The sequence below is a fragment of the Pezoporus occidentalis genome, unplaced genomic scaffold, assembly GCF_034315485.1.
Source record: "Pezoporus occidentalis ecotype Australia unplaced genomic scaffold, CSIRO_AGI_Poc_V1 ctg19, whole genome shotgun sequence".
Taxonomy (NCBI): domain Eukaryota; kingdom Metazoa; phylum Chordata; class Aves; order Psittaciformes; family Psittacidae; genus Pezoporus; species Pezoporus occidentalis.
In genome coordinates, this window is record NW_026913748.1 from 9,153,070 (window position 1) to 9,180,741 (window position 27,672).

Sequence of the window (27,672 nt, forward strand, 5' to 3'; positions counted from 1 at the left end):
GAACTGCTTCAATGATCTCATAGGATGCAGCCTGCCAGCAAGGATGGGATTAAATGGATTGACACTGCACTACAGCAAGCCTTTTGCTAATAAGCACGCAAACTGAACTAACAAGCTCTGCAAATCTTGTCAATACCTCACTGTGCTGCTAATTAACTGGATATTAAACAAGCTTCACTTGCTTGGTTTAGCTTTAATAGCAGCCAGCTGTATGTAGTACAAACTAATCTTTCAGATTCTCTTGCTTGGACTATATTAATGGCAAAGAAGGCAGAAGATCAAACACTCATGTTAATTAAATAGCCAAGCTTGAATCAAATGATTAAATTAGCAACAGATGTTATTAAAATCATAAAAGGCTTTTTTATGGGAAGGGGAATTAACTAATAGGTTTGGATGTGAACGTGAAAGTTCTTGTTGCTTATTATATGTGTATATATATGTGTATATGTGTGTATATATATGTGTATATATGCATATGTGTATACATACATAAAATATGTTATAAAAACATAAATTGAGGAAAATATTCCCACTTACTATGTCCACAAATTTCTGTTACTGAAGTCAGTGTTCCCTAATCTTATTGTCCTGACTTCTCTGAAAGTTAGTAAAGATATCTTGTTTTGTGTGCCTCTGTTGTCTAATGTCAAGACCAAATTCACTGTCCATCCAGGCAGTCAAAAGGAAAATATGGCCCTAGAGACAGGTAGAATGATTAAGAAGCCAGATTTTCTTCGGGGTTATTCCAGGGATCTAGTAAAGGAGCTATGGGCATATCCACTGATTCCTAAGGAAAGCTCAACACAGCAGAGTTTTCAGGATTTGAGCAGTATCTGCATCTTTCTTTTAATTGCATAAAATTGTTCAATACACCTAAGCAAGAGGTGAAAGACTATATAATTCCAGGAAAACACTATTGTATTTATTGAGCAATTGCATATTTTTCATATGTTGAATAAAATCAATTAGTTTAGATGTCAGAGTCCCTAATTTGTGAACAATATAAATAGGTTTGCAATCATGCTACCATGTGATTTGATAAAGTGGAAATTTATCAGGATGATAAAAGACCTTAGGCCCACTGTAGGAGAGGATCAGGTCTGATATCATCTTAGGAACCTGAATGCGCACAGTTCCATGGGACCTGATGAAACCCATCTGCAGGTCCTGAGGGAGCTGGCGGATGAAGCTGCTAAGACACTGTCCATCATATTTAAAAAATCATGGTAGTCAGGTGAAGCTCCTTCAGTCCCTGAAGACTGGAAAAAGGGAAATATAACCCCCATTTTCAAGAAAACAAAAATAGAAGACCTGGGAAACTACAGACCAGTCAGTCTCACCTCTGTGCCTGGAAGGATCATGGAGCAGATTCTCGTGGAAACTATGCTAAGACACATGAGAAACACTGAGGTGGTTGATGACTGACCTCCATGATCCCTACCAACACCTGGGGAAGGGTCCATGCAGAAACTGCTCTGCCCGTTTTCTGTTCAGCAGCAAAACTTATTAAAGCGTAACTTGGAGTTTCCACTGCATGGGCGGTTTCCCACCACTGTTTGGAAGATTAATATTAGAGATGATTACATTTGACATGACTTTCTTATCAGGGAAAACACAGTATCTGCCAACTTTGTAAGATCCAAGAGTACCAAAAAGGGAAACTTCACTTTGTGGTTCTCCTTTAGAACAGTTGTAGAAGGATGGTATTGTTTTTAAGACAGCAGATTTTCTGATGGGGGTTGGGGAAACACTGAGGGTGTATTTGGAAAAAAAATCCTGTTAATGGAGCAATCTTTGTTTAAGTTTTATGAGTTTTTCAGATTTGAAAAGTACCAGCAGCCCACTCCACCAACAGGTAGAACATGCCTGAGTAGGTTTCCTGGATTAATGCATAGCAGAGTCCATTACACAGGTTGCAAATGCAGAAGTTTAGAATGATTTTGTACTCACAGTTGCATTAGCCACAATGAAATCTGCTGTGAATAGTTATTCATAGACACCACAATAATTTTCATCATAGAATTTTATTTTAAATTTTATTTATCCAACATAAATAGAATTTTATGTTGGATATCTGAAAATCTTGCATAGGGAGTCAGGTTGAGGACTAAAATTTCTATGGATGTTAATAATATGAAGTAAGTAAGAGGAAGCCTTTAAGGATTTAGCTGATTTTTAAAATAGAATGTGCTGATCTCCTGATTTCTGTTTGTCTTACTAACTCTCCTCACTTTTTCATCTTTATGTATGTTATTTATTAATGCTCACAGGCGTAGAAGTGTATTTGCTTTCCTAACTCTGCTACCCTCATGCCTTTGGACTGATTATCTTTTGGCATTTTATATTAATCCTTGGTAAGTGATTTACTTGTTTTTCCATATGCAATGTGTAAACAATGTTAGTTTCTATTACATGAAAAATGTGTGATACCTCTGCTTTCAAATGGGTCAAGGCTTTTGAAGATACAATTTTCTTGTACTAGAACTCAGATTGGAGAGGATGTGGGTATCAAAGTATTTGCTACCCTGCTTCATCTGGTTTGTCTGTTTATGCTCCAATCCATTTCGGTATTTAAAAAGCTAATCTTATGGTGGTCATCATATTCATCTCATTGCTGTCTTTGCAATTTTTGCCACTTCATTGTAAGTCCTGGCTTCTTCTGTCCCAGTTATTCATTTGTTCATTGCCTGGCATTGCCTTCTGCTGCTTTTGTATTACTAAAATTGCTTAATCATGCCCCACCTGTTTGATGCGTGTTGTCAAATAATACCTTAGTTTTTAAAGGTGTGGTTATGCTCTCCTGACATCAGTAAAAGTTTTGCTTTTGGAAACAACAGTTGGCTGAGAATCAATACAAACTAGCAGTCTCAAAGTATAAAAAGCGAGTTACTCTGTGTGTGTCTACGTGTGTATGTGTGTATAGTTAATAGTTTAGTCTGAAAATAGTCCATAAAGACATAATACACAACTGATTGGGGATTTTTCAATACCTAACCAACAAAACCACAGTCTATTTAGAACCTGAACTGTTTTACGAACCATTTAACAAATAAGTATAATTGACTATGATCTAAAAGTGCTCAATTTATATAAGATAAACAAATTCCTGATGGTCTTGAGTCCAAGGTATAGTGATTTACAAAAATGTGGTACCAAAGTTAAGGTTTACTTTTGACCAAACGTTTTCTCTGGTGCTACCATAGTACTACTGTTCAGCACAAAAGCCCCTGCAGGCAGTCACTGGCATCTTCAGCATTGCGATTTCCGAGACTGGTTTTCATTGAGTTGCATTGAGTATGTAGTAAAAATCATGTAAATTTTCAGTGGGCCCAAAAATGAGTGGGTTTATGTAACTAAATAAAGGTCCATTTCTTCTCCCAAGAAAGTAAAAGCATGATCCCAGCACCCAGCTGAAGAACTGCATCTTTCCAAGGTTAATATTATATTGACTTTTAACTTACATGACGTAAACTCAACTATGAGAGCCACAAAATGATGGAGGATCAGGCAAGCGGTTTGCTACTGTGTAGGTTACACTGATCTCTCTTAACTCTCTAATGTTCAAGAAGCCCAAGGAGGCCACTATCTATGGCACTGCTGCAAAACTTTGTAATCTTCTTTTTCCCTTTGTCCTCTTTTTGGTTAATATGCATTAACTCACCTTGCCAGATGTGTATCTTCAGAAGTTTCCTCTTCAATCAAGCTACCTAGTTTAGTATAGTTGACCAAGTTTAAAGGAGCTGACTGAGATGAGAGCAATCCCTCTCTTTGAATTTTAATCTGTAGAGTAAATGGAAGAACAGATGAAAACACCAGCTAATGTTTCAAATGTCTTTGTTTTGCACATAAATTAATTTAAAACATTTATGAACATTCAGGAAACAATTACAATGCTAAAAAAGAAAGGCCTCTTGAGACTATCAAAGCACAAGAAAATGTTGCTGAGAAATGGATGTCAATCATTTGTTTTATTGCCTCTTGAAGTGTTCCCTGGAGAAGTATTCCTAGAAGCATTCCTATCATAAACAGCATTCAGATTTCTTTCTCTTTTGAAATTAATTCCAATGTGCCTGACATTGAAAGGTTTCCCATAGACATAGGAGATAAAAAAAAAATGTGTTGAATAATTTAGAGAAATTAATTTCAAGATTTCATTGGAAAAAATCTTTAAAGTTGTAGAATACTACTAGGCTGTGCGCATACTACACATAAATGTACAGATACGCTACAGATAGTATCTGTTTAGATAATAGTAGCCTAGAGAATTTTAAATATTTGGAAAGTAAAGCTTGGCAGAGTAAATCCTTCACAGTAGCGTAAAGCTGGTATTGCTATAGCTTATTTATTCTGCAGGCAAAGCTCCACATCTGAACAGAAATGTACCTTGACAAGATAACAAAATTACTATGGGTTGGGTGCGCCTACTCCAGAAACTGAACATGTTGTAAAACTTAATTTTGGAAATGAATAGTGTATTTTGTGTGGGTTTTGTGGGTGGTTTTGTTTTGGGTTTTTTTTAGTCATTATAATGTGAGGAACGGACAAATATTGTTTAATGCTTAGGAAGAAAAAAATGATACTACTAAAATCTCTTCTGAGTAAGCAAGAATCTATTAGTGCTCTGTGGATGACTTAACAGAGGGTATAAGTGTTTTCAGACCTCTAGCCAAATTAGTTCAGGGTGCTCATTTTGTGCGTTCAATCTGATTGACTGCTTAAGATTTTTGTGGCAGCAACAAGATGAACACAGATGAACACACACCCTTTCTCCAAAAAAACAACACATGGTGGTAGGTAGTGCAGCACAGTTCTTAAGTCCGTATCTTATAGGTTATACCACTTAACACACTCATAAGCTTGCTTGCAATTGTCACTAGTGAATTATATGACTCATAGATCATGTGAAGACAGTGTATAACATGACTGGCATAATTATCTCTAGCTGTGAAAAGTCAACTAATATTACCTAAGGTTTAAGCTTGAATCCAATGAAGCCAGCAGGGCATTTGCCATTGTCTTCATTGATCATCATAAGCAGGTTATGAAATGGGTGATAAATATTGCTCAGGCCCTTTTTTTTTGCTTCATCCTTACTTGAATTTGCAAATAGTGGTCTTCCTCTACCCAACAGATGCTTCTCATTCCCAAAGTCTCTCTAGTGTTGGCATCCAGTTTCCCAGCCCACTAAAGCCAGAGCAAAGCAGCCTTGAGGGCACTATGGTGGTTCATGCCCTGCAACAGCACAGCCCTCTCCCAGTCTCAGCCAAGCTTAGGCCCCAAGGACTCAGCTTCAGCCCAGCTGAAGCCAACAGTGCTGTTTGTTTGATCAGGATTTGTAGAGAACACATTGTTTGTGTTGGACCAGAAAACATAATTTCTTAAATCAGTACTGATTTAAGTCTACAGTAGTTTAATGAGTGAAAAACACTTCCTTTTTTTTTTTTTTTTTTTTTACAGGAGTAAAAATGGATTGAAGAAGAGAAAGCTGACCAAGTATGTAACTTCTTTGATATTTAAGGAAATAAAAAATGGATTAAACATGCATTATGGAGTACATGGTATAATGTTATTGCAGTTACTTTTTGATAAACACATCCTGAGAGAGATATCTGAAGGCAGAAAACAAACAATAATTGGGCAAAAGCAATTCTTCTCAACAGATAAAGTTGTGGTAGAGCAGGTCCTTACTGATAGAAAATTAGTCATCAGGGAAAAGATCAATTATTCAACTTAGTGATTCCAGCAGAGCTTATCCTTAGTTAAAAATGACAAATAGTGAAAAACTGGGATACGTTTGTTTGTAGTGATGTTTCCCTCTTGACATGAAAGTCTCATTATGGTTGTTGCTAGAGCATTAGATCATTAACACTAACGGGTAAGCAGGAGTAATTACGTGGTGATAAGACAGGTTCCTTTGGGCATATTGCCTCGAAGTAAATGAAAAGATTATTGTGTACATGCTTCAGTAGCTTGTAAATTAGAGCATGATAATTAGGTGAGGGAAGCTGCTTACCTGTGTTTCATTATTCAGAGCATTAGCCTGATTATTTCTCTGTTATGTTCAGAGGCTGTGCCTATACTAACAGATAGATCCTCACCTAGCAAAAAAGCGTGTAAAATGATGTGAGTTGCTACATCAAGGCTAGTTTATAGCTGCTGAAGCTCTGCATTTGATACCCACATGCTACTTTATTTAGCCATGGTCTCTCTGGGACAAGAATTTGACCTCTGATGACAAATGTGTACGGTTGTCAAAGCCAGCAGAGAAAGCAGCAGTGGCAGTGGCATCCAAAACGGTGGTTTAGGAGATTTTTTTTGGTGGAATTTCTAAAAAAAAAGAAAACCTAATTATGAAATCCACTTTTCGGCACGAGCAAAGCTCAGATAAGATTTAAAAGTGTTTCTGACAGATGTGAAAATATCTGAAAGCAACATTTTACGTGGCACAAGAGACAAATGAAACAGCATCTGCCCTGGTGCTATAAGCAGGCTGGTGGGATGGTACTGAGAGTGGGTCTGTGATGGGGTGCTGGATCATCACTTCTAATGGTGCCACCTGTGCCTTGGAAACATAACCCATGCAAAAACAGTTCAGGAGCCAGGGAACTATAAGAAGAGAGTGCATGGACCATTCCCCTGGCCTCAAACCAGTGGATTCCCTCAGGTAGGACAACTCTAACACACCCAGACACAGGGTGGTTGCCATCATCAGCACCAGCAGTGGCAGAATTAAGCTCATCCAGAGGGATCAGCACCCCTCTCTCAGCCTCTCTGGTGCCATTATGCTGTGGTGCAGGTAATGAGTAATATACCCACCATTTGGTAGCATTCAACCACAAGACATTTTTTCTTGCTCTTTATTGTTGCTTTCTAGCATTAACAGTTGCAAATACATATTTATGACTTGATAGTATTCTAGGGAAAAATAGAAATAAAATGTACTAAAATTATTTGGGGGTTTATTTTGGGTTTATTTTGGGCTTTTTTTTTCCCTTAATTTCTGTGTGTTTTTTCTTTTAAAGCCCTGTCCAGTTGGATGATTTTGATGGATATATCAAGGATATGGCCAAAGATTCGGATTATAAATTTTCTCTGCAATTCGAGGTAAATCTATGGGGATTCTGTCCTTGCCTAGCTGCCATGCCTAGATCAGCTATTTCCGGATGTTAGGCTTGCATGGCATGTTCCTGTGCTCTGTGTTGTTTAATGCTGTTGCTAGGTGGGTCAGTTTCCGTTCCAGTTATGCAGAAATTAAAAATGGACCCTGGTGGCATTAGAGGCTGTGTTTAGTAAGCTGATTTGAGTGGCTCATCACATTTGATTCGATATAGTTGTCAGACCAGCACACTTCCTTTATGTTTAGGACATGCTGGCAGCCTGAATTAAAGACATTAAAATCCTGAATTCATTTTAATTATCTCGTTTCCTGAATTTGACAGGAAGCATTGGAATGAGGAGGTGACATCAAAAATGTCTTTAAGTAGGTCTCCCTAAGACCAGTTCAGGTATATTCTCTTAATTACACAGAATTTAAAGTCAGTTTAATAGTATAAAACTAAAGAGCTCTTATCCGAGGACTAGCTCGCAAAGGTTTATACATGGAAAGGGAGTAGGGAGGACGGTCAGGGTGTTAACCACCGTTCTGGGTGATTGATACATTCCCTTCCTGCCTGTAAAAAGTATTCTGATGCATCATATATTAGATGTAGTTACTGAAGATAATGACTAGATAGATCTTCTAAGCATTCCCCAGTATCAAGATCAAAAAAACACTTGAGGAGCTGAAGAAAAACCATTAAGTGGGGCAGATGACCACCACAGAAATAACTTATCAACCCCCTGGTTTGACACTATTTTGGCTAATTTAAGTTCAGGTAGAGAGGAATAGTCCTCAGCCTCAGCCTTGGGTGGCAGCAGTGCATCAGCAGCATCAGCAGGAGAGATCACATCTTTGCTCTCTACCTGTTTGGAGCCAAACTCAGAGACATCAGATAAGGACAGTCAGTGTGATCCTGCTGTCAGTTTATAAAGTGATTTATGAACGTTTTCAATCTGGTACCTGCCACAAGTAATCACTTAACCAGGCATTATTTTTTGAGTGTTTGTGAGCTTGACCTTGGTGTTTCTGTTATCCCAGGAGCTAAAACTGATTGGTCTTGACATCCCCCACTTTGCTGCCGATCTTCCCATGAATCGCTGTAAAAATCGCTACACGAATATCCTGCCGTGTAAGTACAATGCATACAGACTTCTGCTAAAGTCCCTGATAAAGAGGGAAAGAAGAGTTTTAATAAAAGAACTGGAGAATCAGAGCAGACTTCCTGACTCATAACAGCCTGGCTCTAAAACCTGTCCTTAGAGAGATGTTTTTAATTAGCTTTGAAGAGCTTTCTGAGGATGTTTATTGACAGGAGTTTGGAGATGAGAAGCATAAGTTGTCCTTTCTACTACTGAGTATTGTTACTATGTTCCTCTTACAATTTTAATGAAACCTAAGGGAGCCCAAAGGGACAGCAGTTCAAGGGTGTTTTGGACAACAGTAATGAATGTGCATCCTTGTAGTGTTACTGAAACAGGCATTGCTCTCTATTGGTAAATATGAGAATTTTCCAATGGATTTTTTTTTTTTTTGTTCCAGTTTTTATAGGATTAATTTTAATTTTGCCATGTTTGAGAGACGTTTTTTTTTTCTCCTTTCACAGATGATTTTAGTCGTGTCCGGTTAGTTTCAATGAATGAAGAAGAGGGGTCTGACTACATTAATGCCAACTACATCCCTGTGAGTACAGAAACTTGGTCAGTGTAAAGAAGAGTGTCCGGCATAGCAGTTAGTGTGTCACCTGCAGATAGCACAGTATCTCCTAAAAGCTCAGTCAGATTCTCAGTATCTCCTTCAGCTTCCAACATTTTGCCCAATTTTAAAAGTTTGGCAAATTTTGCCACAGCAGCACTGAGAAACCTAGATTATACTGGTAAGGAAATGGGGAGGAAATGTTAAATGGTTCAGTGGCTTTTGGAGACAGGTAGGAAAAACATAAACTTTGAAATGAGAAACTCTTCCAGGTTTCTACAGCACATGGAATAAGGATTGTGTCAGACACACCACAAAATACACACAGCCCAGATGGAGAGTGGAGAGAGCTGTTTTCTGCCTCGTCCCTGGTGCTCCCAGTGTGTCTCCCTGTGCCTGGCATAGAGCAGCCATTTACCAGGGAGTAGCACCCAGAGTTTTAGGATAATTAAAGTACACACAGAGCTGTATTCAACCATTTTGACAATGGGGGTAAGCTAAAACCTCATCAGGTCTTTCCACTTTTGCCTGAGCTTGTGCAGTCACTTAGGCTTATCCCTGCCACAAAGTTTCGCCCCTCTGTTATCCACCCCTTGCTATAGCTCAGTACAAGCTGTGTTAGGGAGAGCAATGTCCCCTGGGTCCCTCTGCATGGAGTGGAGGCAGGACACTATAACATCCATTTAGAAAAATGTTTGGGGACCATAGATGAGCATTTCTGCACCCTTGATGTGAACAGTTGACAGAGCTGGCCCTGGCTATGCTGAAGAGACCTGAGTCAGCATTATGGAAATGGAAGGAACCCTCAGATGAGTCATTTAAACCATGATTTTGTCACTGTGGCATCACCCATGCATGTAGTACTGAGCATGTTGCCTGCACTTAGTTTCTATGTGTCAGGAGCACGAACCTAAACACTCATGCTGCAAGTTCCTGAGCTTGCAGTGAATCAAGAAAGAAAAATGTTCCAGCGTTAAAAACCATCATTCTCAGTGTCTGGATTCTGGATAATAGGATTTATGTAGCAGTTCTTTTCAGATTGCTCAGTTCTGCTTTTATAGTTTACATCTCTTCAGTTCTACTTACTGCATAATGCTGACCATAGAAACTGGGACACGTGTCATCTTAATGCTTGGCTTTTCCTGACAATTGCTTCTCCACTGACTACCTGCCTCCAAACACAGACACTAGTGGTCATCTGTGTCCCTGTGATAATGGAGGTTTGACACTTAGCTCTGACATAGCCCATGTAGGAAAAAAAGCCACCCCAGCAAATTCTATGTAGTGAGAAAACTCGGATTGAGACTTCTAGATGTCTGGAGGACACCATTTATGGAAAGTGCTCCCAAATCACAAATATTTTTACAATCCGCATGCTGTGGTGGCACAGAAATGGCCCAATTTATATTAGCTCATGCTGTGTGGTAGATGTATCTTTCACTCCTATCAGAAACAACAGATAACTTTCCAAATGTGGTTTTGATGATACAATCTCAGTAAATATGGCTACAGCAGATGCCAGAATGGCCATTCTGTGGATCTTTTCTTACAGTCTTTATAGCCATCTTTTGGATTTGGACAGGGGAAGGAGTCTTTCCATGTTGATAGAGATAGGAGAAGGAATACATGGATATAAAACATCTAAGCTTCAATAAAACATGGCAGTGATAATCTCCTAAGGGTGTGGATTCCACATATTCTCTATTATTTTAAGCAGAACTCTAATTAATGTTTTACTAGTTGAAGGCCTTATGACATAAACACATATAATCCTGTTTATTGCTATCTTCTGTTTACATCAGTGACTGAAAATCAACCACTGTTTAGGATGAGCAAGCTAAGCATCTGTAACTGGGTTTTTGCCTATAACTGAGCAAACCCTTCAATGAAATCTGGAAGAAGCTGGAACTTTGATTTAGGATTCCCATTACTTGTTTTTTTTATGTTGCCTTTCCTGCTCTCTGGGAAAAGGATTTGTATAGTAACAGCTTCATCTTCTGTCCTTCATTCTAGATTGCTTACACTTCGGGAGCCTTGAAAACTGGCAATATTTGTAATAAAATAAATTGAAAAATATCATGAAGTAGTTTCTTTATACTAGAAATCACTTTCTGAAGTACAAATTGAACTTGAGCAAGCTAAAAAATATGTATGGCAGAGAAATATATGTATTCTGAAGCAGTAATCACGTTGGTAAACAGCACCTGTCTCTTTGTTTCTTAGGGTTATCATTCACCCCAGGAATATATTGCAACCCAAGGACCACTGCCAGAAACTAGGAATGATTTTTGGAAGATGGTTCTCCAGCAGAAATCTCAAATTATTGTTATGCTCACTCAGTGTAATGAGAAAAGAAGGGTATGTAGCAAAATCTTGCACATAGTATAAAAGACTACTCTGAACACATACTTGTTCTCTGGTGAGTGAAATTCTTTCCATTGTTGTCTGATCATGAGACAGCATCATAATGAGACCTAGAATGACACTTCATACACTTAAGGCAGGCATTGCAGGATGATTAAGGGGCTGGAGCATCTTTCACATGAGGAGCAGCTGACAGAGCTGGGACTCTCCAGGCTGTGAAAAAGAAGGCTCTGGGGATTTTGTTACTTTTTATTAATATATGATGGGAGGCAATGGAGACAAGGGAGACCTCTGTGGTGCCCAATGATAAGACAAAAGCCAGTGAGCACAAATTAAAGCATATTAAATTCCATCTCAAATTAGGAATCAACTTTTTACTGTGAGAGTGACTGAGCACTGGCACAGGTTGCACAGGGAGGTTGTGTAGTCTCCATCCTTGGAGATATTCAAATGCTGTGTGGAAATGGTCCTGATGGCCCTTGGAGGCCCTGCTTGAGCAGAGGAAATGGACCAGAAGACCTCCAGAGATCCCTTCCAGCCTCAACCACTCTGTGACTCTGCATTTCTAAGTTTAAATAATGATAAAATACAAGTATTATGCTTTACGTTTTCCTTGACATCATCATAGAAATATTTGGAATATAATTATTTTTTTTATATGTATATTCTAGTTCCCTGTGTTTTCTTCCTTTTAGACCTATTTTATTAGGAAAACAACCTAAAAAGACACTATCTATTTCCATTTTTTGCTATACTAATGCTACCCTTCAGAAAACCAATGCATAGCTTATGTCCATAGTAACACAAATAGGAATAATCAATCCGAAAATCATTGCAGGATACATTACCTCACAGCAGCAAGTAAATAGTGCTGTAGACATTTCTAAAACTGAGGTTCAGTATACTTTTGATTGTGCTTTTTTATATATCCAAATATATTTATATAAATAAAAATATGTTTATATTTCTTTCCTTTTCAGGTGAAATGTGACCATTACTGGCCTTTTACAGAAGACCCCATTGCATATGGGGACATCACAGTAGAGATGCTGTCCGAGGAGGAGCACACAGACTGGGTTTATAGGAATTTCAGAATTAGCTATGTAAGTGATAACGGCTCCCACCTCTCCCCATGTTTTGAGCTCCTTTAAGTCTCTGAGACAAAATGTGTTGTGTTGAGAATCTTATTTCACCTAAGGCCTCTAGAGCTTTTATCAGGTTGGTTTTTTTTTATGATAATGAGTATTTTTCTAAATCTTTCCTTTGCCCCTGTAATGTTTTTCTTTTTTTTCTTCCCTTTTGGTATTTAATTTTTTCTTTGAAACTTGAAAAAAAAAATTCTCAAGAGTCCAGTCTTGATTTTTTGCCAACAGATTTATTTTTTATCTGTGGCAAGATGAGAAAGTAGAGGGAATGGAATAGAAAGAGGAAAAAATCTTAAACTTGAAAAATACAACAGTTCTTGATTTTAAAGCAAAATAAAATTGAACTACTATGAGGAAAAAAAGCAAAAGCCAAATCCTAAACCCAGAAAAAAGAGTTCATGCCATTTTCAGAATGATGTTCTGATACCCCCTGTCCTTATTAATCAAATAGTGTGTAAACTCTTTGCCACTTTTTTGGCTGCCTTTACATTCTTAGGCTGTATTTGGGAAAAAAACAAAACAAAACCAAAACACTACAAAATGACAGAAAAACCTCAGTCTGACTGAGCATGACTGCACTGTTAAAACTCCTGTGAACATTGCTGTTCTGCTTCTCCCATTAGGCTGATGAGGTGCAAGATGTGATGCATTTTAACTACACTGCCTGGCCAGATCATGGTGTCCCCACAACCAACGCTGCTGAAAGCATCCTTCAGTTTGTACAGATGGTCAGGCAGAAATCAGCAAAGACTAAAGGTCCCATGATTATTCACTGCAGGTAAATGTTTCAAGGAAATGGAGAACTAAAGGCTGTAACTCATTAAATAGATTGGAAAACCTTTGGAACCCCCAAATCTGTCCTTCCAGTGACCAGAGGAGGAGGATGTGCACAGAGATGCACATCTGCAGGGAAGTGGCATACTGCTGGACAGACCACACTATCCATACCATGAAGGTGTGGAAATGAGAGAGCAGGGTCAGGCTCTGAGCTGGTGCAAATCAGGATTGCCCACTGTGCTCCTGAAGCCATTTGTTGATAACATCCAAAGAGATGACTCTGCTCTACAAAGAAATGCCTTGGTGTCTATGGCTGCAGGCTGAAATCCCAGCCTCACTGTAGTCAAAGCAGGGGGCTAATTCTTTACCCTTAACACCAGAGAGAACCAGCTCCAGTGAACAGTATGTCTCCATGCAGATCTCCTCTGGGCATTCAGCTTGTGGTACATTCAGGAAGTGACATGAAGAGCAGTATGCTCTGCTAGAAGTAATACCAGTATCCCATCCTAACAGTTATATGGGATTTTTTTTGTTTGGTTTTCTTTTTTGGAGGAAGGTTGTTTTATATAGTGTCAGATTTGTGTATCATCTGGCCTTTATTAAGGTACTCACTTACTTGGCCTTTCTGGGAGCAGCTCCCATGTTAGTTGTGATATCATACCAGATTGGCTCCTGTTGCAGTTCTCTAAATTCAAACCACTTTGTAGCTCCTCACTCACAGGTTTCTCAGATATACGTAAATTGATGGTTTGCAGAGGGTGAACGTATGTACGTTATGGTGACATATTCTAATGGAAGTCAAGGCTTGATGAGATTAATCTCAGCCAACCCTACATCACCCACCCCAGAGGCAGCAGCTAGATAGCACTCTCCAACACTGTCTTTCCTGGTGTTGATATGATGATCAGCACTGACTGTCTCTTGCCATCACTTCACACACTTCTGAGAGCTCCTTCCCAGAAAACAATCTTTTATAGTAATATAATTTCTAGTTTCCAGATACGGAATGCAAAACAACAGCAAATCACACAGCCCTCCCCTGTAACTTAATGGAGAAATTCATAGGAGATATTGTTTTGGGAGTCCTAACATTAAGAAAGGTGGTAGAAAGGCAGGAAAAGATGATTATATGTAGTGTTGTGAAATCAGATTGGTTACATACCACTTGCTTGTTCTGGGAATGCATAGAAGCAACTAAAAGAGAGCTGGGCAACAACTGTAGTATTTTCTTTTTAATTAGGATGCTTCTAGCAGCAGAAAAAAAGGTGTTTTCAGATAGTATTTTTGTTATATACTGTACATCCTAAACAATATAGATTAAAAGTAGCAATGCTGTGAAATGAGTGGTAGAGGGGAAGAATACATTTGTCAACTCCTACAGAAATTGCTTAGACATTAAAAAGTCACAGAATGAATTTATCAATGAATGAATCAGAAGTTCTGTTGTATTCATCTTATTTGAGATATTGACAGTTTTCTTAAACACAGGCAAAAAAAAACCAACACAGCATGTTTTGTGACAGTTATGTTGAACTGTGTACTGAGATGAACTGTTAAGCTTTATTGCAAATATTTCCACGGCTTTTCTGAAAGACATGACGAGACAGCAGGAAGAACTTTTGCTAAGACACACGCTTCTATCCTTCGTAGTAGGTATGGTGTTGGGATGCTATATGAAACTCCATAAAACCTCTAAAGCCATACTCGTAATGAAATCAGACTTAAACATTACGTGTGAAATCACAATTAAAGAATCATATGCACATATAAGCATCTCTAAATCAAAACAGTGTATCTTTTTTATAGTCACTAAGCTTCTCTTGGGGGAGGGATAACGATTTGTCAGCCAAATGATTGCTGGCTATTCTGTCTCATGCTCCCAAGACAGAAGTCTAGGAGTAGACTGTTCTGGGTGGTCTGTCCTTTGAGGGTTAACTTCAGTAGTGCACTGCCTTTGCAAAGCCAAGAGCTTTGCAGCGTGACGAGCTGTGAAACTGAATTGTTCGGGTTCAACTCCAGTTGCCTCTGCAGCAACCAGAGTCTCTACAGTTACGACTACAGCCACTGTAGTTAAAGATGCCTCATCATGAAATCTTTGAGGGGAGCAGTGAAAGTAGGAGGAGCAGGCAGCTATGAGCACATTTTGTATGAGTGCATGGAGAGGAGTATAAGAAGGTGAAATAACTGCAGAGCCATCCACTCCATACATTCTGCATAAACAATGGATGAAGAGTTGCATGGTTTTGAATCCTACTGATTAACCAACCTGTCTGACTTCAGATTAGCTATATCTGATTATCACAGCTGCAGGACACCTGCTTTTTGCAGTACTACTGATTTTCCTGTGTGTCCCCATCAGAAAAGTCTAAAATGAGATGCATAACTCTGTGTGTTGCAGTGCTGGAGTGGGACGAACAGGAACCTTCATAGCCTTGGATCGGCTCTTACAGCACATCCGTGACCATGAGTTCGTAGATATATTGGGCCTGGTGTCTGACATGCGGTCCTACAGAATGTCCATGGTGCAGACAGAGGTAAAATCAGTTTACTTCAACATTGTGAACATATCATCGGACCTATTTCATACATCTCTATAGTGTCTTTATGTTATTCCCCCTGAACACTTGACAAAATAGCTATGAAGAGATACAATTAATTTTTCATCTTTGTTGTAATATTGTCATGTTATTAATTTGCTGTATAGATGGGTCAATAACATATCTACAATCTCACTGATGTCTTCCAGGGGGATGAGTTATTCTCACCTTCTGTGAAATTAATATGCAAAAAATGCATTAGACTAGATTAACATATGAAATTTTCAAACCATTTTGAAAATAATTGAGCTTGCTGAGAGGATTAATGGCTCATGAAATTATATCAGTATTGGACAGCCATTCCTGCTTATTCAAGAGGGTATCATCTGGGCAAGCATAGGAACTCAAGTTACACAGTGGTAATACAAATAATGAGCAAAACAGATAAAAGGATTGTGAGATTGCCAAGCACACTCCTTGCCCCCCTCCATGCCCAAACATCTGCTGGATAGTTCTTTTTCCATTTTTTCAAGGCAAATGCTGGAAGAATAGTCAAACTGTCAGAATATATAATGGAAAAAATCACAAAATCTTTTTCCAAAGCAGAAGCTTTTATGCATCCTGATTCCTCTGCTAATGAGGGAAAGATTTCATGCCTGTTGAGCTCCTCATTGGTTACACACAGTGTAAGCTGACAACCTGCATATAAGTGCCACCATCACTGTTTGTAGGGTAGGTCTGGCAGATAATTTAATGCCAAGGGTTGTTGAATCCAGAGTAAAGCAAAGACTTATCAGGGAGAGAGGAGGAGGAAAACCTGCAATGACAACAACTAGCATCTAGAAATAAGAAAACTATCATTATTCTCAGACCACTCCAGATCATTCCCATCCAACTACCGGTTTTCATCACAATTCGCTATATTGACCCAAAGGCAGATCTGAAACCCTGATGCTGATTTCAGCTGCAACTGCTTTAGCACTCCAGAGGTGATGCAATTCTTTCTCTTCTTTATTTTCTTTTCTTCCCATGTACAAACCCATTGCCTGCCTGGGGCTGATGTCAAGGGCTGGGCTTTGGCAGATGCTGGGCTCCTGCTGCTCCAGGCAATGGCTAAGCCTGGCTGCAGAGGTCACCAGGTGACACTGACACTCAGGCACAGAGGCCACGGAGAAAGCTTTCCTTATAAAACCTGAAACCACACACAGCTCACCTGAGTTCATGTTGCCTCATACACTCGAAACTTGGCAGTGTTTCACTGAGCAGTTTAAGAAAACAAATGGCACAGGCCCCAAAAGGGGTTAGATCTGAGATCTGAGAATACCAGTTGAGTTTAAACCAGTTTCTTCAAATTAGAGGAAATCAAAGCAATTCTGTCATCTGAAGCATTGATATCTCCTAGCATCAGCAGACCACTGGGAACAGTGGCTGAAATCCAGACTCAGGTTTTGGGACACCTTCTTTTGCTTGGGCTCCACTCACTCCCTGTGCCTAGTGCACATAAACTTAATGTAAGCATTCATCAGGGTTTACCTTCTTTCTCTTTGAAATCTAAAAGTCATCAGTTAAGAGTCTCCTAAATTGCATTACAGGGTTTAATCTGTATGATGCTAATACTTAGAAAAGCCAGTCCATAACCAAACCCAAAGATAATCACAGTCTTGTTGCACAAAAACCTATCCACAAATGTAACAGTGCATGTGATTGACCCGACCTACTTAGTGTCATTTGCACAGAGGTTGCTAACTCCCCAAATAATTGACTAACTGCTCTGTGAACAAAATCAGATTTCAGCTTTTTATTGGTAAAGAAGCCAAGCACTAAGGAATATGAAGTAAGTTCATTAAAATATTTCAGGTGCATATGTGGCATGGATGCATTTTGTTGCACATAAAACATTCAGGTACCTTTCTGCGAAGGGATTCATTTCAGGCTATATAAAATAGACCTACTTTAGCTGAGATTCAATGGAATTATTATATTTTATTCTGTTCTACTCTGTTCTCATCTCCTATCATCATTCAGGTTATTAGTAAGAGATTATGATGCCAGGGCAGCTCAGGTGGATTTCGTGCTTCCTCAGCTGCTGTGTGTCTTTAATAATTGCTGGCTATTATTTTGGGAGCTGACAACACACTGTACATTGAGAGGGTCTTAGGAGGGAGAGACAAAGAAGCTTTGCAGGCTGTTACTGTATACTATCAAACTGTTTCACTGTTTGGGTTTTTGTCATGCTTTCTGAGGTGCAAAAATGGATGCTCATTTGGTCTTCTCTTCCAGGAACAATACATTTTTATTCACCAGTGTGTGCAACTGATGTGGCAAAAGAAGAAGCAGCAGTTCTGCATCAGTGATGTTATATATGAGAACGTCAGCAAGTCCTAGTTCAGAGTCACAGGTGGTAAGTCAGTCAGGCAAGCCTGGCTCTGTGCTGTGCCTGCAGCCTCACATCCTGATTTCTCAGCTGCAACCAGCAACATGGGCATTTGCTCCAGGAGCTTTCTGGGCCTCATCCCCCATGTTCACATGAACAGTGTGAAGAAAATCCCTCTAACCTCTCACAGTAAATAATCTGCTATACTTTACATGACACTGTAAGAGTATGTTGGCTCACTCAAAGAATAAGAGAATCTGGAAATCCTGAGTGAGCTGAGCCATCTAACCATTCCCTTCCTTTTGCCCTAACTCTTCTTACAAAGCTTAAAGGAGGGGAGGACTTCAATATCTTCAGTCAGGGTTAAGTCACCAACTAACTGCCAGGTTTACAGTGGCTTAAGGCCGGCAGTGGTTTAGGGATGCTCTGGAGCACTGCTGTTTTGGCAACAGAACCTGCTGGAGGGTGAGATGGTAACTAAAAACCTCTGACATGAAACACTGGGGAATTTTTTCATAAAACAGAACCAGGGAACAGGAAGTGTCTCAGACACAGTAGCACTGCCATTAGCGTAAGTGAAGTGACCATCTTGCCTTTCCACTGAGTCCCTGACCTGTTGCGTGCAGCCCCCACTTGCAGAGCAAAACACATGGCTCTGACCTCCCAGGAGGTTGATGGTGGGGGCAAGCTGTGAGGACATCCATCACTGCTATTTAAGCTAATGAGCTTTAGCTCATTAGGTGGCAGTAATAAGCAAGCCAGCCATAACCTTAATATTTACTTTTGGGTGAAGCAGGAAGTTACAGACTTTCAACGCAAAGTGGCTTCTTGGATAGCTGCTGGAGAGCTGGGCTGTGGGTACCACCACCAGCCATCTCTGTTGGTGTGTCTGTGCTGTTGCACGTGCACCTTTATTAAACTCTGAGTACACCATTTCCCTGCCTGTAAAATGAACCCCGATTTGCCTTACTTTTCCTACTGTTCAGGTTGTTTACTGTCTAACCTGAGTCCCAGAGCCCAGCTACTTGTACTGGTGGGCTGCAGTCCAGCCTGTATGGAGGGCTGGTAAAAATATATACCAAGAACTGTATTATTTCCTTTCTTATTTCTAAAGCATTCTGTTTGTTTGGTTGCAGGTGAGACCATGAAGCACACCCATCTTCCCTTGCTTCTGATTATTTTTCTGATGATGGTTTGAATGGCCAGTTGTTCTGCCATGAGAGACCGCTGCTTTGCAGTACATGGACAAAGAAAGAAACTTTTACCTTTCTGAAGCACTGGGGAGACAAAGCCTTAACAAGCCTGCGGTGTCTTTCAAACTGTTTCATTTCTGGACATTTTTTTAAAATACTGGACCAAATTCAACTAAACACCATGAAGGAAAAGACACTTTTATGTGTAGAAAATTGATCCTCCAGCTGTCGGGTTTTTGTTTGGTACTTTTATTAATATTTTCTTTCTGTGCAGGTTGGGCTTAAGGTTAAAGTAAGTGCAATATTTTTTTAATGGTTGACTGAAGAGCTTTCTTCATGTGTCACTGGTCTGTGCTAATGTCCATAGGAGAGCAGGCATTGTTAGTATCTAATAATACCTCATTAGTGAATAGCGAGGCATGAACATACATGAAGAAATCTGGAGATTGTGAAGAGAAAGGGGGCTGGGAGGGTGGGGGGAGTTGCTGGGTACATAGATTTGACTCTTTCCTACAGCACTGTTGTACATGGGGTTTAGAGGGAGCACGAGACCCAAGGAATGGACTGATGAGCAGAAATCCAAAACACGAAGCCTGAACCTGATGCAGGCAGCCGACACCGAGTTGGGATGGTTTAGGTTCTTGACTGTGCTAGTACTACCGAAGCAAAGAGACCACTCTTGTAGCCAACCTTTTCAGTAATGCCACTGATCAGGCTCTTGTTTTACTGAATCTAATTGAAGGGCAGCTGAATTTCAAGCTGGGATATCTTAAACTCCATTACTCCATAGGATTTAACTCTTCAAGCAGTCTGTGGTGCCTATACCCCTCATTTGTTTATTATTTTCAGTAAGTACTAATCCTGTGTAAAAAACGTGAAGCTGATTGAGGTGGGAGGTGGGAAATAAAAAGTGCTTTAACAGATGTAACTATTTCTCCAAGCCAGGAATTCACTATGTTACAAAAACAAGGTTTTGGCATGTGAAGGGCTGGTTACTGCTTTATTGCTTACAAGGCTGCCAAAGCATCAGTATGGATTCCTGCAGGGGCTTCGGGGTGAGGGCGGGGCTCTTTTCTTTTTTGCTGTCAGTTTCATTTCTAGTCAGAATAATTAGCTATATATATATATTTTTTTTTTTTGTCTGTGTATAATTCCGGTACATCATTGTGTATTGTGACATGGATGCTGTCAGAATGGATGTTGATGGCATTTTTGTAACCTGTTGCTTTGTGTCACCTCATTGGAAATTAGCAGCAATGGTACTCAATGTAAACAAAACAAACTTGAACTGAAAGTAAACACACTGGATTGCTTACCTGTGAAGAACTCACTATTGGCAAAACAGCAAACGTACCCGCATATGCTTTATATTCACTCTGGGCTCTGCTATTGCCTGTCAGGGTTCCAGGGTGTAGTTCAGTACCTCAGCTACTTCCAGGATCCTGATCACCTCCTTCAGATATTTGCATTCTTTTCTTCCAAACAGTTATTCCACTAGCAGGTAAATAGGTGTATATTCCTTTAATATCTACTTCATTGTCATATTGGTTACAATGGGGAATTTCCTTCAAACTATCACATATATATTATGCTAAACTGCATAGTCTTACCAGAATCCCAAAATAAAACAGGTCCTTGTGAAGGGTACTGGAGAAACAGAACTCTACCTCTGATTATTAATGGGTATGATATGATTTGTCCCACCCTTCCCTTCCATGCATCTACTATTTCCACAGTTGCCACTAGCCTGGTCCTGAAGCAGAGATGCTACTTCTCTAAATAATCTGCATAGAGGTGGATGCAAAAGTGCAGAGAGCCCTGTCTTCAGGGAGTGGATTGCTAACGAGAAAGGCTTCACTGTTACACATCTCTTTTATTTCACCAGTGAGCCTCAGCTAGAGGGCTTGCCATTTCAGTAGGAACAGCAAAGATTTGTCTGGCCTAATTTGAACAGAAGACAGCATCATAAATGAGCATTTGGCCATTCTGACCTTGCCTCCATGCTTTTTTCATGAGTATTTCAGCATTTCACTATATATTTACTCAGAAAATAAGTATGTTCACATCCCTATAGAGAACTAACAGGGAAAAAAACACACCAACAAAAAAAACCAAAACAACAAAACCAAAGCAACCACAAATGTTCTTGCTTTCTCATCCACTGCCTCCTTCCTCCTGCTGGCCATTGCCCACTGAGTCTACATTTATTCTGTATCATAGTCCAGTGTAAGTAGGTTTCTTTTAAACACCTCATGCACACAAAATATCACAGTGTGAGCTGGCTGTAAGAGAAGGTTGGCTGAACATGACAGGGTCATCATTTTGGCAAAGATGCCAAAATCACATTGGTGCAAATGATACTGCCTGAATAGCCTCAATTTACTAGACAGTTTTTGCATGCATGTCAAAAAATTATTCCGTTTGCACAGTAACAGGTGTGTATTTTTCCTTTAATAGCTACTTGGACGAGGTTTAGTGTGAGGTGTCCCTGCCCATGGCAGGGGGGTTGGAACTTGATGATCTTAAGGTCCTTTCCAACCCTAACTATTCTATGATTCCACTTAATCACAAAATCAATTACAATGAAAACTCCTTCAGAAAAAATACCTTTTCCTACCCTATATAGTATGCAAAAACTGCATAACTGGGTGTGTTTGGATGGCAGTGGAAACCATCTCTCCCAGAGGACAAGACATAACTAAAGCAATGCAATAGTCTGGATGACACTCTGTCTTTTAGAAGACTCATACAGAGCCTTTTAGCCTGACTCTACAAGTCATACTTTTGGCTTTACCTTGTCACTCTCCTTGAAGTCAAGTCCAAAAGAACAATGTTTTGGACTCACACTGCATGTTGATATGGTTTCCCACATATATCAAAATAAAATTCTCAAGTCACAACAGCTGTAAAGCCGTCTGAAGCTTCAGGTTTTGTAATAGTTTTTTTTTTAATTATGGGTTTCTATAGCTTTTCTATGGGTTTCTATAGTTTTATAGCTCTGTACATTATACAGACATACATTATAGATGCTCTGTATTGATCTGCTGCTCTGACAGCATCTACTGACCCAGATGTATGTAAAAGCAGCTCTGCACTATGAGTGACCATTAACCAAAATCAGGGCAGGTTTCCTCTTTGTTGACTCATGCTGTGAATGCTGCCATGTAAGGAACAAATAAGTAAATCTAGGGAAATGTTTCAGAAGAGCTAAGGAGATTTTAGAGCCATGACATACTTGGGTCTTCAGAACTGTTTCCTTCCATCCTCACACAAGGATGAAGAACAGGTTGGGAAGCTTTACTTGTGCTTTACTTCATTTTACATGGGTTTTCCTGTGCCTAAAGACGACAAATTGCCCCTTGTCAAATATTCAACAGCATAATCTTAAGCACCAAAATGGCTCTTCCCTCCATCCACTCATTAACCACACAGTCACACCACCTCCCTCCCACTTCCAACTCTTTAAAGGGCTTGTGTGAAAACAGTAGTTTCATTCAGGCTGTTGCTTTCAGCCATTTCTTGTGAGAAGATAACATTTAGTGCTGTTGACACGGATCGGGGGGGGGGGGGGGGGGGAGTTAAGCTTTGCTGCCTCTGTGACAAGCGGCAGTGGTGGCTAGGAAGTGTATAGAAGTCTCCCTGTTTTCTTTCATCTCAATCTTTAATCTACAACTATTATTATGAACTAGAAGCACAGACTAATATGCTGATAATGGATGCTGAGGAACTAGTAAAAGGCCAAAGATACACCCTAAGCATGTAACTACAGAGAAACTGAAAAAAGATATTGAAGAGCTAAAGTCAGTTAAACAGGCACTGACTTGCAAATACTTAACATGGATGCAGTAAAAATTCAACCTGTTTGTAAAATATTTAAGTGCAGAACCCAATGCATGCTTACAAATTCCCTTATGTTTGTAATTTCCTTACATAACGCTTGTATGCAAAGGTGGAAGGCTGAGCACAGAAATAATCCCTCAGATACTCTTGATGTATCAGACTCAGTACTTGGGGCTCTTTGTTTTGTGTTCTAGACATTGCACAGACTTCACAGTTGAGGAAAAACATCATAGAAAAGATGGGTTCCTATAAAGTAGTACCTTGGCCAGAAATACAGATTCCCATTCATAATCATGTTTCCCTGACGCATGAGATGCGGCCCAGGAAAATGAGTGGAGATACATGCTTGAACAAGGGTCTGGTATTCAAGCTATATCTTGCTTCTGTGTATGTCCTAAAAACTTGGAAAACCCAAAATGCCTTCACTTCCCACAATAAACACAAATTACATATTTTCTAATTATAAAGACATCATACAGTTATTCATGGGTTTCTGTTTGTTCCCTTAGTTAAATTGGCAAAGTACTGACTGATGTTACTGTCCAGCAAAACACTTCCAGGGACACTTTTAGCGTATCACACTGACAAATACACTCAAAGTTACTGGAAGCTCTACACATTTCAGGGTATCATATAATTTTTGATATCTGCTTCCCCATAAACCCCTGGTTTTTGCACATATCAATAATTAGGAAGTCTGCACTTCTTTCCCAGCTTCCCCAAGCCTGCCAACTTTCATACAGCACAATGCTTTGGAGCAATAAAAATATATATATAAAAATCTCACTCACAGATCAAAATTTGTCTGAGCAAAGCACTGTTTAACATTTGAATTGCTAGAAGGTAACTAAACTGTTCCATGCATAACTGTTGGTTAAAAGTGTTCTTTCTGAATTTAATGTGAAGTTGCACAGTGGTTTTCTCTCTCATGGCATCCCAAGGGAACAGACTAAAGGAGTGGGAAGAAATGCCTTGCTAATATTAAAAGGTATATGCTTAGAGAGTGTAAAACTGCTGAGTGAACATCCACTGCTAAGAATCTCACTCTCCACCCTGTTAAAAAGGCAGACTCATTCACAGCAAAATAGTAAAGTAGTACCTATATTACCCCACACAACTCCTTTTTCCACACCTAATAAGGCACTTTTCAATGACCCTTTTCATGTATCACAGCATTCTAAAATATTAATGTAAAGAAAAAAAATCCTCACTGCTCAAATCCTAAAGAAAACATTTTGGATGAAACACTGCATCTTACTCCTTTCATTTAAGACACTGAAGTTTTTGAAGAAAACCTTTGTTTTCATTTGAGGAACCCCAAATGAGATCTCCTCTTTGATGACTACTAATTGGAAACAAACTGAAACTTCAGAAACTGCAGCAAAGGAGTGAAGCTCTCTGCAGTGCTTTAAACCATCAAAGAAATTACAGCAAAAAGGGAAATAGCTGCATTAATGCCATTCAGACTTTACGGACTGTAATGCAGAAATCATAAAGTCTACTTCAGCAAACTTAAAAGGTAAAATACAGCTTGAATTGTACTTAGCAGTTAAAAAACTATGAAAGACCATGGAAACAAATGAAAAAAACACCTCCAAGCCCCAGATTATTCTGCTTATCCCTTAAGCCCTTTTATCTTTTCCTCCCCACCATCTCTAAAGATGCCTCTGAGCACACTGACCATGTTCAAACTTGTATAGGAAGAGTCAGCCAACAGCTACACAGAAACCCAACTCCAAAAGAACAGTTGTGAAGCCATCTCTTTTCTCTCAGAGTTGAAATATGGGTGCTTCCTCTAAGACCTCTGCATGCCAAACTCCACAAAGTTTTAAATGCTTCAGAGCTCATGCCTCCTGGATATAAGAAAACCATATGCCGAATGCTAGAATAAGCTTGCAGACAATATGAATATTGGCTGCATATTTTGGTAACTAACATTGGAATATGGAATCAGCATTCAACCTGTTGGAGCAAGTCCAGAGGAGGGCCATGAAGATGATCAGAGGGATGTCCTGTGGCTGGGAGAGTTGGGCTTGTTCAGCCTGGAGAAGAGAAGGCTCTGGGGAGACCTTCCAATACCTAAATGGTAACATAAGAAAGTTGCAGAGGGTTTTTTTACAAGGGCTGGTAGTGATAGTTCAAGGTGGAATGGCTTTAAACTGAAGGAGGAGAGATTTAGATTAGATATAAGGAAGAAACTCTTTACTGTGAGGGTGGAGAGGCACTGGCACAGGTTGCCCAAAGAACCTGTGGGTGCCCCATCCTTGGCAGTGTTCAAGGCCAGGTTGGATGGGGCTTTGAGGAACCTGGTCTAGTGGAAGGTGTCCCCGCCCATGGCAGGGGGGTTGAAACTAGATGGTCTTTAAGGCCCCTTCCAACCCAAACCATTCTATGATTTTCCATGAGAAAAGACAGTGACTCTAATTTTTAAATATGAAATTTCAAAGACCTTTTAAAAAGTTTCCTGCTCCTGTACTTACAAGTAATGAAGCATCTATGTAAAAGTAGCTTCAGATCTTCATTTTCTTAATCATTCACCTTCCAATGTAGAGGACTGATGTAAACAGAACACTCTTCAGGTGAGTTATGGATGCTTACTAGAGAGGGTAGGGAATAGGAAGTTTCACATGTGAATCAGAGAACACATCAAGCCTTTGAAAGTCTGGGTTTGACCTGTAACTATAGGACAGGCAGTGAGACAATCTTCCTCCCTAAAGCTATGTATATAGGATGAATGGATGCAGTTATTCAGGTGTTCTGGTTCAAATGTTTCCTATAGGGAGAAAGGAACTGAAAATAACCATTTCTGTCACTGGGTAAGACAAGATTCCATTTCTTAGGGGTTGCTATGGCAGTTGGAGTCTTCAGTCTGGGATTTTTCACTTCTAGACCCATTTCTGGATAAGACTACATTTAAATGACAGGTGCAGAACCTACGTACTTTTCAAAGACATAAATAATATATATTAAATGTAAAAATACACAGACACATAACCAACACTCAGAAGTAGCATTTGTAGGGACATTTACAATAAATGGCACTAAACACCTTTATTAAGATTTTAATTTTTCTTTTATGAAAAATGAATAGGATTCTTCTTTCCCTTGTATACAGAGGAAGAGCAAACTAATGGCAAAAATCAAGAACACTTTCTTATTTCAATACCATCTTTGTAGCCACAAAGATACAACTATTTAACAGACAAGAAATACTATTTATTGCAGACTTTAAGCTGATTCATGTGAAAAAGGCACTATGAAACTTAATCAAACTAGATGATTAAATTTGTCTAAATTAAGTGATATTATATATTATATATTATACATATATTATATATAAAATCACATGACCATGTGAAACAACAGAGTATTTTGTGACAAAAATTACTGGATCTTCAAAAAATAGTATTTGCTGGAAGGAATGTTTTCTTTCTTTCCCCTTTTGCCTCCAGGAATCCACTTTGCCAGAAGATTACATTTATAAAGGGCACAATAGCTTTTTACATAAGGAAAACCTGATATCTGGGATCAACACACAGAGAAGTCTAGATTATACACGGCTCTTTTGATGGGTTAAGTTACAGACAAAAAAATTGTATTATTAAAAAAATAACGTAATATTAAAAAAAAAGTATTGTGAATTGTTTCATGGCTACCTACAGCAGATCTGATCACCACCTCTTTGAGCTGACTTGAGTTACTATTTTCTAGTTATTCCTTCATGTGCAATATTATAGTTCATCACAGGTGAAGTATTGATAAAATCATGGTACACAGTATTATTTTGCTATAAACAGCATCATTAGTAATAAAACATCATGGGAGTGATTCAAGAAAGATTCAGTCTATGCTGGGCTGCTGTTCATTCTCTAAACATTTCCTCTGATTACTGGCATCAATGGCTTAAGTAAACATCCTGCAGCCGAATGCATGACAAGAAAGACTGAGCCAAAAAGACAGAACTGCACATTACGGCAAGAGATGGAATTCAGAATCTTATTATTACAGAAGGGTTAAAATGCTTTTTAGTTGCTAGCTCAGCTTCTCTCACATGAATCACAAAGACCTTCCAGTTTATCTGCCATATAATTCCATCAAGCCACAACTCATTTTTGGTTGCGAATGAGTCATGTGCCAATATTTTCACCTGTCAAGAACCTCCACTGAATTTCTCACCTGTTCATTTTTAACAATGAGAAGCCAGCAGCAGGGAATTCTGTAGATACTACTGTAAATTTTCTTTATGGTGGCTAGTTATGTTTACAATATAGTAAGACACTCCCCTTCACTGCTTCCTAAAGCAAAGCTGGATGATATAATGCTATGGACAATGGAATTAAGGAAAAAAACACATTTAGTGGCTGCTTCCTTCATCAAAGGACTCCACACCTGAATCTGTGGCAGCTGCACTGATTTTTTCTTGTCGTCTTCTCATAATTTCTTGCAGTTCTGAACTACCACTGTTAGCCTAGAAACAAATAAAAAAGAGTTCATTTGTGGTTTTGACATGCAATGAAGTTCCTCTGCCAACATTCTGCCATTTGAACAATTTAACTCACCTTGCAGCCCCAGAACTGAAAATGTGCCAAGAATCTGATTAAATAACATTTGGAATAGGAAAGTATTTACACTGTCCTTAAATATGGAC

General features: G+C 39.2%; 2 protein-coding genes across 9 annotated transcripts in view; one reads left to right on the plus strand and one right to left on the minus strand.

The window, feature by feature from the left end:
- Nucleotides 1-20,499, plus strand: part of PTPRO (protein tyrosine phosphatase receptor type O) — a 154,049-nt gene extending 133,550 nt beyond the window's left edge. The window contains exons 17-27 of one of the 2 annotated variants that reach the window (XM_062616726.1): nt 2,274-2,357; nt 5,461-5,496; nt 7,026-7,107; nt 8,141-8,231; nt 8,706-8,782; nt 11,018-11,152; nt 12,139-12,261; nt 12,927-13,081; nt 15,479-15,614; nt 17,898-18,018; nt 19,128-20,499. In XM_062616726.1, the coding sequence (XP_062472710.1) occupies nt 2,274-2,357; nt 5,461-5,496; nt 7,026-7,107; nt 8,141-8,231; nt 8,706-8,782; nt 11,018-11,152; nt 12,139-12,261; nt 12,927-13,081; nt 15,479-15,614; nt 17,898-18,002 (1,024 nt within the window). In that variant the 3' untranslated portion in view covers nt 18,003-18,018; nt 19,128-20,499. The remainder of the gene's footprint in view (nt 1-2,273; nt 2,358-5,460; nt 5,497-7,025; nt 7,108-8,140; nt 8,232-8,705; nt 8,783-11,017; nt 11,153-12,138; nt 12,262-12,926; nt 13,082-15,478; nt 15,615-17,897; nt 18,019-19,127) is intronic. The other variant, XM_062616727.1, reaches the window with a different exon arrangement.
- Nucleotides 20,500-26,032: 5,533 nt separating this feature from the next.
- Nucleotides 26,033-27,672, minus strand: part of EPS8 (EGFR pathway substrate 8, signaling adaptor) — a 136,309-nt gene continuing 134,669 nt past the window's right edge. For all 7 annotated transcript variants that reach the window (XM_062616728.1, XM_062616731.1, XM_062616735.1 and 4 more), the window contains one exon: nt 26,033-27,492. In XM_062616728.1, the coding sequence (XP_062472712.1) occupies nt 27,379-27,492 (114 nt within the window). In that variant the 3' untranslated portion in view covers nt 26,033-27,378. The remainder of the gene's footprint in view (nt 27,493-27,672) is intronic.